This window comes from Neophocaena asiaeorientalis, unplaced genomic scaffold, assembly GCF_003031525.2.
Source record: "Neophocaena asiaeorientalis asiaeorientalis breed wild unplaced genomic scaffold, Neophocaena_asiaeorientalis_V1.1 scaffold296, whole genome shotgun sequence".
NCBI classification, from domain to species: domain Eukaryota; kingdom Metazoa; phylum Chordata; class Mammalia; order Artiodactyla; family Phocoenidae; genus Neophocaena; species Neophocaena asiaeorientalis.
Window position 1 is genome coordinate 658,529 of NW_020175084.1, and position 13,774 is coordinate 672,302.

At 39.7% G+C, this 13,774-nt stretch overlaps 1 protein-coding gene across 1 annotated transcript in view; it reads right to left on the minus strand.

The window, feature by feature from the left end:
- Nucleotides 1-457: 457 nt before the first annotated feature.
- CPE (carboxypeptidase E) overlaps nucleotides 458-13,774 on the minus strand; it is a 108,652-nt gene continuing 95,335 nt past the window's right edge. The window contains exons 6-9 of the mRNA XM_024764204.1: nucleotides 10,977-11,116; nucleotides 5,770-5,869; nucleotides 3,080-3,198; nucleotides 458-1,500 (exon numbers count right to left, since the gene is read on the minus strand). Coding sequence (XP_024619972.1) covers nucleotides 1,402-1,500; nucleotides 3,080-3,198; nucleotides 5,770-5,869; nucleotides 10,977-11,116 — 458 coding nt within the window. The 3' untranslated portion in view covers nucleotides 458-1,401. The remainder of the gene's footprint in view (nucleotides 1,501-3,079; nucleotides 3,199-5,769; nucleotides 5,870-10,976; nucleotides 11,117-13,774) is intronic.

A 13,774-nucleotide genomic window follows, 5' to 3' on the forward strand; every position in this document is an offset into this window, starting at 1 on the left:
GGCTGCAATGGAGATGACCACCAGGCAACTCTGGCAGCCACATGTAGAAGATGGAAGATCATCTGTCAGAATGAGACCCAGAATGACTGGGGGAGAAAAGCAATCTCATCTTTCTGTCTTCTGCCCAGTACAGGTACCTGAGTAAGAAATACACTTCTGTTGTGTTTAAGCCAGTATATATTTGGGGGTCTATTATTACAATGGTTAGCACTATTTAATCAAAAACCTGTACCTGGAGCATTGCTCAACCATACCACCACCACCATGCACACACACACACCCCCCTACACTCAGTAACTCTGCATTGCTCACACCTACTCATAGCCTACTGGGCTTACATGCATTGGGAGGCCATCCCTGAATCCCCTCATCCACTCTAAATTAAGTTGTTATGACATTCTCTTTCTCAACACTAGTCCTTCCTGTCACTTTACTCATCACAATGCTTAATTACATATTCATTTGTGTGTATATTTATTTAAAGTCTATGTCCACAACTGGTCCATAAGATCCATGGAATCAGAACCTTTTGTCCACCAAAATAATATACACAGAGCTTGCACTGTGCTTGGCATACAACAGTCACTTAATAAATTTAAAAATATACAGGATGAACCAATAAGAGGCCACTCTCAAGGGAATACATATGTTTTTTATCACAAGACCACAACTCTAGACCAAAAATCATAGAGAATTAAAATATAGATCATAAGATCATAGGGATTTTTTAATCTTTAATCATTCAGAATGCAATTCTGGGACAATCGACAACCAAGAGAAACCCTACACTGTGAGGCAGTGTTAGCCAGCTGAATAATATAACAGTATTGCCCCGATAGGTACAAGCAAGAAGTCAATTTCCATTCCTTTCATAAAACCTCTTGCTAAACGTTTACATTTTCTTCCCATCAAGAATGCATTAACGAGATCATGCTTATATAGCTAGTCAGCACAAGAGACAATGACAATTTACACAGGTCTGGTTTAAGTCTTGCAGTAGAGTGCTCACAACTCAAGCTATAGCTGTGGACCTTTCCGATGGCATTCATTATGTGACATTGTCACCAATTACATTAAAAGGACTCACTAACTTTTAAAAGCTAGAATTACTCAAAAAGTTCTGTATTGCAAATAATACATGGACTATTGCATCTACACCTAAAATGGCAAAATCTCTTAAATCTCTTCTATGGTCCTCTGTGTCTTATATGTAGGAAAATGAACATTATAGACCAAGTTCTTATATTTTTACTTGAGTCTATTTTAAGTAATGCCTATTAATATTTAAATGATTAAAAAATAAATCAATGTTAAATATTAATTGCACAAAATCTAAAAGAAAATGGCCATATTATATCATACTACATTATATAGATTAAAAGCAGTTAATTAGAAGGTTTTTTAAAAATTTAAAGTTTCTGACATCATCTTCCACCATTCCATTAATTCTTCCTTCTCTTCTTCTTTCCTTTCAGAAAATGACTCCAGTTCAAAATCAACCTAAAGGAGAAAATAAGGATATATTGTTATCAAACTGAGAAAAGAACAGCAGGTTTAGAGTTTATTAAAATAGGCTCAATCCAGACACCTGAATTAAAGTATATCCTAAAAAACCTCTCATGATAAGCAACAAGACACTTTTAGGGAAAAAAAATATCAAAAGCCATTATGTTTCAAATGTGCTTTGATCTAATAGATTTCTAGAATTATTGGAAAGCAGATTATTTAGAGGCAGATTGTTTAAAGGCAGTTTTTTCCCCATAAAAAGATGTAACTTATAATTAGTTTTCTGCCTTTGACTATTCAGTGAGCTTCTCCTGCCAACCTTGAATTTTCTCCTAAAAGCTGGGGAAATATGGAAGAATGCAGTTCGGTGTCCTGGTGTTCCAAACCACAGGGTTCTGCTTTCTAGAACCTTGAATCTGCTAAAGAAACTGATGGAAATACACACATCTCCAAACCACCACGAAGGCCAGTAGTCTAGGAACTCAACTCTCCTATGAACTGGGCATCCTCATCAGGTCTATGGAGAATTCATACACTCTGCACAAAGGACTATTCAAAATATGCAGCTCCAAACCCCAGTCCTCCCCGGGCCCAGGAGATAGCCATGCCCCATTCCACATGGATCTAAGAGTTCTTTGATCTGGCCACTTGAGCCTGTGGTTATTTAAGAAAGTGACTACTCAATACCTCCTTGAACTCACACGGGCTAGAAAGGCTAAGGGTCAAAATAGTTGAACCTTTTACAACCTGGCTCTGGAGCTACTTTTGTCCAGGTTTTATTTGCCCAAATTTACCTCCTGATTTTAATACATATCCAGCCTAATATATACATACACACAATCGAAACCAAAGCAACAGTTAAAAACTCAGGATATTTAGTTTGCAAAACCAAGCATTTATACTCCAAACTTTGGGGACATAAACAAAAACACAATAAATTCTTTTCAAGCTTTTTAACTGGAAACTCTGTAGGCCATTCCATAGTAATGTAATACAAGAACAATAGTAAAATCCTTCTCTAAAGGAGTTTTGGTCTTATCACCACCACCTTCCAAGTAAAATAAATGGTATTTACTTAAATAGGTATCATTCTTGATAGTTCTTAGCATAGAGGGCCTTGCTCATAGTGTGTGCTTAATAAATGTTTAGTTAATGCCTAAATTTACCCTGCAGGCCTAATTTATTTTTCCAAATATTTATTGAGTAAGGTATTATACTAGGTGCTAGGGATAAAAAGATAAATTGAACAGAATATTATTGAGATTGAAATCAAGGTCAACAAATAAAAGCTTCATTTTTTTAAGGTTTTATTTGATTTTCTGGTGGATCTCTTCAAAAACTGAGAAATGGTAATAGAGCTTCACACTGAGTGGTGTTAAATCAATCACTGAGTCCTTGGGCAAGTCACTTAACTTTGCTAGGCCTTAGTTTTCTCATCTTTTAACAGATGGATAACAGGATAATAATGGCTTCTATCTCACAGAATTATTATGAGAGCTAAATATAATCACTTAAACATGCCTGACCCATGGTAAGTGCTTAATACATTTTAGCTATTATCACGATCACTTACCCTGACAGCGGGGCTATAAGGAACTGCCACTTTCTTTGTTATCGCCAGATAGCCTGGTGCCGAGGCTGTAACTTTATAGTTTCCAGGAACAAGCAATCTCCAGTAATCACCATCCTTTGCTGCAGGGCAACAAAATTTCAAGTCACAGGCACATATATGAAATGCATAGTTATGCCATCTAAGTTCAATTTTGATTCCCTGTTTTAAAAGTAGATGTTTACTGAATTTAATGAAATTCCATTGAAAAGAGCATGACACTCTCTAGAGGGCATCGTTACTTACAGCAATTTTACAGACATTAATGTTAAGTTATCTAATAAATCTTCTAATACGATGAATCATCATAATCACATCAGGAGTAACACAGGTTAACAGATATATCAAGGCCCCAAGCAGTGGGATCCCACCATCTGGCACCATGTTTTGATTCTTGCCGAGCATCTGCCTGTGAAGACCCGGTGGTCTGAGTCTAGGTCAGTCTCAGAAAGTGTGGCTGAAGGCACCTCGTCAGAAACCCTCAGGGACTTGTTAGAAATTTAAATTTCTAAAGACTCAGAATAGTTGGTCTGGCTGCCTTCTAGGAACTGCATTTTCAATCAGCCCTCCAGAGGACTTCTGTTCCCATTCCTCCCCTCACACCCCCATCTTCTCCTTGAGCAGCTTAGGTTCCTGGGCACCCCAGTCAACGATACACATATCCTTCAACCTATGTGCTGTTCCCCACCTGCTTATAGGCCTGGCAAACCACCAGCGCTGAGTAACACCCACCTTCTCTACTGTCTGCCTGCCCCTGTGGCTGTGACGGGCTGGGGAAAACACATACCCAAGCTGGGCTGTCTCCTGTCCACAAACACCAGCCTTCCACAGGCCCTGGTCCTGCCCTGTCTTCCTCCCAAGCCCTTTCACTCTCCCATTTCCTAGATTAGTGTGCATCAATCACCTAAGAAACGGTAAAGTACAAATTCTAATTCACTAGCTCTGGGATGAGACCTGAGCTTCTGCATTTCTGACCAGCTCCAGGTGATGCTGAATTCAGCTGCTGGTAGGGGTCATACTCTGAATACCAAGGACCTAGTGGACAGTCTCCCTTTTCCTAACACCTGTAAAGCAACCTCTTCATCCTCACTCTCTGTTGATGCTTCACTTTGTATTTCATTGTGAATATGGAAACCATCAGAAAAAAATAAACCCCCATCACCATCTCTTCCATTCTACCTCTGGACTCTACATCTCCTTTCAGCTAGTGCCTCATTTATCTTCTTTGCTTTACAGCAAAATCTCTGGAAAGACTTGTCTACTCTTCATTTCAAATGTGCCTCCTCCTCTCTCCTTAGACCCTCCCCAATCGGGCTCCGCTGGTCCACTGAAATAGACTCATCAAGACTCTCCACTCTGCCTTATCCACAAGATTCTCCACTCTGCCTCATTCCTGATACTTTTCACACTTTCTCCCTCCTGAAACATTCCAGCCTTCCTGAACAAAGCACTGGGTTTTCTCTACACCTTAGACCCCGTTGCTCATCCCTCCCTACTACCTCACCCTGCCCTAGAAAAGCTGCAGTGTCCCAGAGCCCACTCCTCAGATTTCATTCCTTTCTACCTATAATTATTCCCAACGTCCAGATTTTTCTAAATTTTTCACATCTGGAATGCAGAGAAAATAATGTTTGTATGTTACGCTAGAGTTAACAGAAGCGGTTACTTGTGGCCACAGGGGACATGGCCTGGGTCCTTCAGGAGCCCCTCCCTGGGGACAAAGGGAGCAATAACTTGGCACAGGTTCTGGCATATTGGTCTGGAAGCTGGGCTGGCACTTCATGGGGTGTTGATAAGTATTGTTTAATGAATAAATAAATGGAGTTTTAGAGAACAAATATTCAGAATTTAAAAAATACACATTATAAATGTGGAGGTTAAGAAACAGGTAATGGTATAGGATGTTTGGGCACTAAAGGTTAATTAATGCTAAGGTCTACAAACATGTAGCGTTTATAGCTAAAAAGATATAGTTGTTGTTTTAAAGATCCCAATAAATGAGAGTTACACTAAAATGAGCTGGATAGATATTTATTAACAGGAGTAGGTAGGTTTGCCAGGAAAATACATCATTTTCCCCAAAGTAGGAAAATGGAAATGAGGCTTTAAGCTTAGAAATAACTAACATCAACCTCAATCCTGTAACATCCTGTTCAGTCTTGAATACATCTGGATTTATGATACAGATTAAATGAAGAAATGGATGGGAAATCTTAGACACACGATACACTGGCAGTTACCGTCCTTCCTACTCTTCTGCTCCCTCCTGAGGTTCACCAATTAACAGCTCATTAGTACTTCTTCTTAGAAGAGATCGGTATTTTAATTCCAGCTGGTTCATCTTCCTTTGCCTCGACAACTGCAGAGACTCCCGCAGATGGCCCCGCCTCACAGCTCTGGGGTGAGACAGCTGAGGAAAGGGCGCCACCTGCTGCACCCCAATTTCTAAGCGCAGCAGCCATCCTAAGTAATTGCCTGACCTGCTCCCCAGAAAAAATTTAACTAGATCAAAGCTGGGGGGAGAGACGGGGTAAAGAGACGTGACGCATTTAATTGCTTTGCTTAGAACAGTGTAAGAAGTATAACTATGCTAAGAAGTAACCACGCTCTCGTGTGCAATACTAGAGCCTCCGATCACGGCAGAGAACACCCACCAGATGTGACATCATGGTCTATTCCTTCCACGGAGATGGTTGCATTGGCAATTGGGTTACCCTGAAGGTCTCGGACAAATCCTTTAACCCCTCGGTGTATCTGTGATGGTCAAGAACAACCAAACATTCTGTATTAGAAACGACCTAAAAACATGCTTCAATCCAACATCTTCTTATTTTCTAGCAAAATACTGCAGATCCCCACTGCTTAAGAATCAAAACAAGCTAAAAAAAGCCACTGAATTTTCTGTGTACTCTTTACTCTGCTTTTCTGCAAGCAGACAAATGAGAAGTAATCCCCTGAAAACTGATATCTTGTTCTGAGTCAAAGAAGACTTTGAAGTACCTTCCAAACCACCAAAACAACAACAAAACAAAAAGGTCTGTCAATGTGTAAATCAGTTCTGGTCTTAGCACATTTCATTGCTTTCTCTCAATTTTAAATTTGGTCACTTGCATATACTTTATATGGCAGCTGTCAGTTAAAAAGATAACCACATTACAGCCCTTCAATACTTTTTATTTCTAGATGAAAGGATATACACGGTGAATACTTTTGCATTAAACCAATTAATAATATCATTTTGGTTGATAATCAGTGCATGAAAGGTCAGTGAACTTACTAACTGAAAACTGGGTTTAGAAATAAAATGGAAGAGTTTTTATTGAGACAAGCCCGTGAATTAAGTTGCTGTCATCAACTAACTACTGCAATGCAAACTACAGAAACAGCTTTATTTTCTTTTTCTTTTTATAATTTTATTTTGCGGTACGCGGGCCTCTCACTGCTGTGGCCTCTCCCATTGCGGAGCACAGGCTCCGGACACGCAGGCTCAGCAGCCATGGCTCACGGGTGCAGCCGCTCCGCGGCATGTGGGATCTTCCCCGACCGGGGCACGAACCCATGTCCCCTACATCGGCAGGTGGACTCCCAACCACTGCGCCACCAGGGAAGCCCCAGAAACAGCTTTATTTTTAAATGATAATTCAACTAAGTCAATATGTATTTGAAGTGACGGTGAGCCACTTAAGGTCTCTGAGAAGGTACTGCTTCTGAAATATCAAATGATAATCTATTAAGCTTGATTACCTAACAAAACATCCCCCTCCCCAATGCTCCAGTTGCTCCTCACTCATCTGGCCCCAGAAAATGAATTTTCTTTTGCTACTGATGATATTTGAATATTTCCCTACAGAAAGTAGAATAAGTCTCATGTATCCCTTTGTCACTGGAGAATAAATTTGGCAGTGGTACAATGTTTTATCAGAGATAGCCCTGGATATCAGCAAATTCTTTTTTCATTTGCTTTTTTTTTTTCTTTTTTTTTTTGTGGTACGCGGGCCTCTCACTGTTGTGGCCTCTCCCGTTGCGGAGCACAGGCTCCGGATGTGCAGGCTCAGCAGCCATGGCTCATGGGCCCAGCCGCTCCGTGGCATGTGGGATCTTCCCGGACCGGGGCACGAACCCGTGTCCCCTGCATCGGCAGGCGGACTCTCAACCACTGCGCCACCAGGGAAGCCCCCATTTGCTGTTTTTTAAAAAAGCAAAACCTCTGAAACTCTATAAAAGTAACACACAATTCTTTTCTCTAAAGGCAATTTACCAATGGTAAAGAGCTATACATGTTGTCAGTAATAATAAATAATATTTTAATGGCAACCAGTATAGTGAGAAGAGAGTAAACACTTTTTTAAAACAAAAAGACATTCTTAGACTTTTCCCCAAGACTTACCTACGGCTTAGCTAACCAAAATTGTAAGAGGCTGAAATTTAGCCACTGGAAACAAGAAAAGTTAGCTTTCTGAATGAAATTCACAAGGTAAAAGTCACTGGGATCAGAAAAATTGTGGAGATGAATTTATTCATCTTGAGGCACTATAATCCTGATATATTATAAACCTTAAAGAAATGAAAGTTTTAAACTTCCTCATCTTTGGAAAATAAATCAATCATTTCAAAAACATATAATGCACCTACATTAGGCACAAATATACCCAGTTAATATTCATAACTTTTTTCTGCCTCTGCAACCCAAGACTTAAATTACAGTATGTGATTAACAAATAGTTAAATAAGTAAATGTCTATCTCTGATATGCCAATTGTGAAGCACAATATTTCTGTTTGAAATTTTCCACTGTAGGAATATATCTCAGCTGAAGTGTTATAGGCTGTCACGACTCCACAGGAATGCAGACTAGAAAATACTGTCACTTTATGACTTTTGCAAAAGAAATCCCAGAAGTTCAAATTTCACTCATACCTGGGGAAGCTATTTTACTACACTTGTCCTTCCTATAATTCTCTCTCCCCAGATTCCAGGACATTTCAATCAACCAAGGCTTTAAAAAAAAAAATCCAGAATATTCTTCATTGTTACTAGAACTGTTTATGTCAATAGCCCTTAAATCCTCGAATACTTAAATGCCCCCCAGAGAGCTTGCTGAAATGGAGACTCTGGGGTCCTGCCCTGCTAGGAGTGTGGTTCGGTGTTGGTACAGGAAACTCGTTTTTAACAAGAATCTAGATGATTCTGATGCAGGTGCTCATGAACCATTCTTGAAAAATTCTTTGGAAATTTTGAGAACTAGGTGGTTCCAAAGCTATTGTGTGGGAGCTCTTCTTAGCAAACTATTCACCCTAATTAACTTTACAGTTCCAGTTCCTGCAAACACTCCTTTAAAACTCTGCAAGAGATTTCCTCTCAACCAATTACTGAATTGGATTTCCTAATCACCTACTTTCCACGAGTTGTAAAATTAGTCCACACTTAGATTTTAGGCCCAGGTGTTCAATCATTAACCACCACCATATTGTTCCATTGTCAAGAAAATTTCAACACAGAACTTCTGGCAGTCTTCACTGATCTTCCGCCAGCCTTTGATTCCCTAAACTAGAGTGTCCTCCGAGGCAAGCTGTGTGAGCTCACTGCAAATACCACTCTTACTGCTTCTATATAGTCTACACCATAACACTGATGTCATGCCAGGGTGGGTCACAGCTATCTGTGGACAGATCAAATTCTCATTCCAAGTGGCATACAACAGGACTGTATGACCTGGTCCCTCTTCTTTTCAGCTTATTCTTACATAAATTGTAACAGCTTTTAGATGAATTAACGCACCTGCCACCATAAATATGACAAGCATTCTCCTCTTTCCAATGGCACACATTTGGGTTTTGTTTTATATTGCATTTCTTTCTCAAGAACTAAGAGAGAACTTAAGTAGCAGCTGAACTAGTTTTTTAATTGTTGACAGGGTAATAATCTTATTGACATGGACTATAGGGAATCCTATAGCATACCTCCAATAAGCCTTTTCTGAACTGGCAGGACTGGGTTAGGGACCCTTCTGTGTACTGCCATTGCTCTTTATTTTAGCATTTATCATCCTCTCTTGTAATTAGGTATTGATATCTGAACCTCACTAATACAAAGCCTTCTTGAGGGCACTCTCCCCAGTACCTCACAGGGTACCTAGGATATGAAAATAGCTTAATTTTTGTTGAAAAAATATGTACATAAAATGAAAAGCATTGTATTAAGGAGGCATTCTTTGATACCTAGGCAAAGAACACACCAAATTGGCCCATCTTACTTCCTCTGCCTAAAACTATATGTTTAAATTTTCCTCTTAAAAGGTCCATCCAGGGCTTCCCTGGTGGCGCAGTGTCCACCAGGAGAGGCCACAACAGTGAGAGGCCCGCGTACTGCAAAATAAAAAAATAAAGGTCCATCCAAATACAGCTCTCCTCAAAGGACATTCTACAGGGGTACCCACTAAGTTTGTTCCAGGGTCAACATGGCTAATTATCCTTAGTTTTGTTGTTGAAAAATGCCTTTTTATGTTAACATGCAGCAGGATCCCACTGATCTAAAAAATCCTGTGTAATCGGTGTTTTTTAATCACTGTCTGTCATCAGTGGATCTATTCCATGATAATCCCTTTTGGTAAGGTATTATATGTATACGTGACATGTGTAAAAGAATTCTTAAGCTAATTTTACTTTTTTTTTTTTTTTTTTGGTACGGGGGCCTCTCACTGTTGTGGCCTCTCCCGTTGCGGAGCACAGACTCCGGACACGCAGGCTCAGCGGCCATGGCTCACAGGCCCAGGCGCTCCGCGGCATGTGGTTTCTTCCCGGACCGGGGCACGAACCCGTGTCCCCCGCATCAACAGGCGGACTCTCAACCACTGTGCCTCCAGGAAGCCCTGATTTTACATTTTTTAATGCATTGGGTTCGTGTGTATATGTTTATATGTACCTATATATGCAAACAGCATTTGTTTATGTTAAATTAGCTTAAACATTAGTCTGGACTTCCTGCCAGCATGTGAAACTAACATCACTCTCCCTGACTTTGGGTGTAAATGGCCGCATACAGAATGGAATGTGAAATTGTCAAGGCACTGCAGGCAAAGAAAAGAGTCCTTAGGTCTTTCCTACCAGCACTGCCCCTCGTGCCAGTGTCTACCTGGTACAGAGGGCTAGGGCTATCAGGGCACTGGCCTGGGTTAAGTCTGAGTAGGTAGGTATTTTATTCTGACACATTGTGAGATTCCCCCAAATTCTGTACAGTGACTCTCTGGTAAAGATCTAAGCTTATGTCATGAGAGGCAACATGGCATGGTGATTCTGGAACTAGACATTCTGGCTGTTTAACTTCTCTGTGCCTCTGATTCCTCATTTTTAATTTGGGGATGATGATGATGAGGGAGTAGAAGATGATAATGGATCCAGCTGAGTCTAGGGTGAGACAAGTTAGGCATGTGGGGCACAGAATTTAAGGAGATACTCACATCCTATAATTGCATGACCCTGAGAAGCTCCTTAAATTTGCATCCCACGTGCCTCACTTACCTCATTCTAGTTCTGGTCCTGCCTCAGATGCCTGAGAGACAAGGTGATAAGGGTGGAGGAGGATCCTAGGATTGCCCTTGCTTAGTGCAATATGAAAGAAAGTAGGGTGTCACCTCACTTCTCCACAACTCTCCAGTTTAGTCAGTTCTCAGTGAATATTCATGAACCACAAAACCTGTGACAAATGAAAGCCTATTTGAATCACTACTGACACATTTTCCAAATGCAGCATCCTCATTCTGGGTCAGATGGAGTCCCATAGGCTGGGATCCTCTTAGGAAACTATTGTACTCCAGGTTTAAATGTTCTTAAATCTCCCATTTTATGCTAGAGACTGTGTTTACCTGCTGAATGTAGCTAATGAGGGAGTTTTTGTTATCGTCCCAGTAGCTCTTCAAAGTCTCTTCGGGTGGAAACTTTTCACAGCTAAGCTCCACGGTAATCTCAAAACAGTTGCTGCTGAGGTAATTGAAATCTTGCATTCCTGCCAAAAAAAAGAAATGAAAAGTCAAAATATGCATGTGGTGACTAAAACCCTACACAGACTGCTCTGCTGAGGGCCAAATAAAAGATGTATCAACCAATGCATCTTGGGGAGACTGTGGGAAATCACAAGTGAAATCACCTAGCATAAGCGATGGAACAACATACTTGGGAAATAGTTACCACCTCATAAGCACAAACTCTCTCAGGTTCTTAAGCAGTCATTTAGTGTAACACATTGCTGTTTTACAGTGCTAAAGCAAGTATCAGCCACATTCCACAATGCTGGAATCAGCTTTGAAGACTGAGAGTGACGTCATCAAAATGGTGAAATAGGAGTTTTCTACTGTCTTCCCTCCCCAAAGAACACCAATTTTGACAATTACCCATGAATAGAGTGCCTTTGTGGAAGCTCAGGAATCTAATGGAAAAGTTAAAGCACATCACTGGAGAAAAAAAAAATCCAAGCTTGGACACATTGAAGTGAGTGTGCATCACCCCCTTCTCTAAGGTGGCACAGCTCAGTGCCAAAGAGACCTAATTTAGTGACATGAAAACATATAAAAATATACAACACACTGGTAAAGGTAAGTATATAGTCAAATTCAGAATATTCTGATACTTTAATATGGTAGTGTATTAATCACTTAACTCTAGTATAAAGGTTTAAAAGTATTAAAAATAACAATAGCTACAATAATTTGTTCATAGATACACAAAATGGTAGGATGTAAGTTGTGACATCAAAACATAAAATGTGGGGGGAAGGAGGTAAAAGGGTAAAGTTTTTGTTTGCAATCAAAGTTAGGTTGTTGACAGCTTAAAATGGACTGTTATGCTATAAGATGTTTTATGTAAGCCTCATTGGTAACCATAAAGCAAAATCCTATGGTAGATTCAAAAAGAACTAAAAGAAAGGAATCAAAGCATACCATTGCAGAAAATCATCAGTTCACAAAGAAAGACAGCAAGAGGGGAAGAAAGGAACAAGGGAACTGCAAAACAGAAAACAATAAAATGGGAAGTCCTTATCAATATCTTAAATGTAAATAGATTAAATTCTCCAATCAAAAGGCATAGAGCAGGGCTTCCCTGGTGGCGCAGTGGTTGAGAGTCTGTCTGCCGATGCAGGGGACATGGGTTCGTGCCCCAGTCTGGGAAGATCCCACATGCCGCAGAGCGGCTGGGCCCGTGAGCCATGGCCGCTGAGCCTGCACGTCCGGAGCCCATGCTCTGCAACGGGAGAGGCCACAGCAGTGAGAGGCCCACGTACCACAAAAAAAAAAAAAAGGCATAGAGTAGCTGAATAAATAAAAAAATAAGACCCAACTATATGGCACCTACAAGAAACTCACTTCAGCTTTAAGAACACATGTAGGCTCAAACTGAAGGGATGACAAAAAATATTCCATGCTTATGGAAACCAAAAGAGAGGAGAGGTAGTGATACTTATCTCAGACAAAATACAGTTTAAGCCAAAAACTGAAACAAGAGACAAAGAAGGTCATTATATTTTGATAAAGTGGTCAATTCATCAAAGGATATAACTATCAAAAATATATTAACACTCAACATTGGAGCATCTAAATATATTAGGCAAATACTAACAGGTCTGAAGGGAGAAATGACAATAGTACAATAATAGTAGGGGACTTCAGTACCCCACTTCCAATAATAGATAAACAGATCATCCAGACAGAGTATCAGTAAGGAAACACTGGCCTTGAACTATAGTTTATACCATATGAACCTAACAGACATACAGAACATACCATCCAACAGCTGCAGAATAAACATTCTTCTCAAGCATACATGAAACATTCTCCAGGGTAGATCATATGATAGGTCACAAAACAAATCTCAGCAGACTTAAGTAGACTGAAATCATACCAAGTATCTTTTCCAACCACAGTACTACAAAACTAGAAATCATAACAAGAGTAAAACTGAAAAATTCACAAACATGTAGAAAAGTAAACAACACACTCTTGAACAACCAGTGGGTCAAAGGGAAGCCAAAATATCTTGAACAAATGAAAACAGAAACATAACCTGCCAAAATTTATGAGATGCAGCAAAAGCAGTCCTAAGAAAGAAGTTTATTATGATAAATGCCTACATTTAAAAGAAAAAAGAAATATGTAAAATAAACAATTTACTCCTACACTTCAAAAAACTAGAAAATGAACAAACCAAGGGCAAAGTTGGCAGAAGGAAGGAAATAATAAGGATCAAAGCAGAAATAAATGAAATAGAGGCCAGGAAAACAATAGAAAAGATAAACAAATCTAAGGGCTGGTTTTTGAAAAGATAAACAAAATAGACAAACCTTTAGTTAGACTTAACAAGAAAAAAAAAAGAGGGGACTCAAAAAAAATCTGAAAATAAAGAGGAGACATTTCAACTAATACCATAGAAATACAAAGGATCATAAAAGACTACTGTGAACAATTATAAGCCAACAACTGGATAACCTAGAAGAAATGGATAAATTCACAGAAACATACAACCTACCCAGACTGAACCATGAAGAAATAGAAAATCAAAACAGACCAATTACTGGTAAGGAGATTGAATCAGTAATCAAAAACTTCCTAAAAAGAAAAGCCCAGGGTCAGATGGTTTCACTGGTGAATTCTACCAAACATTTAAAGAAGAA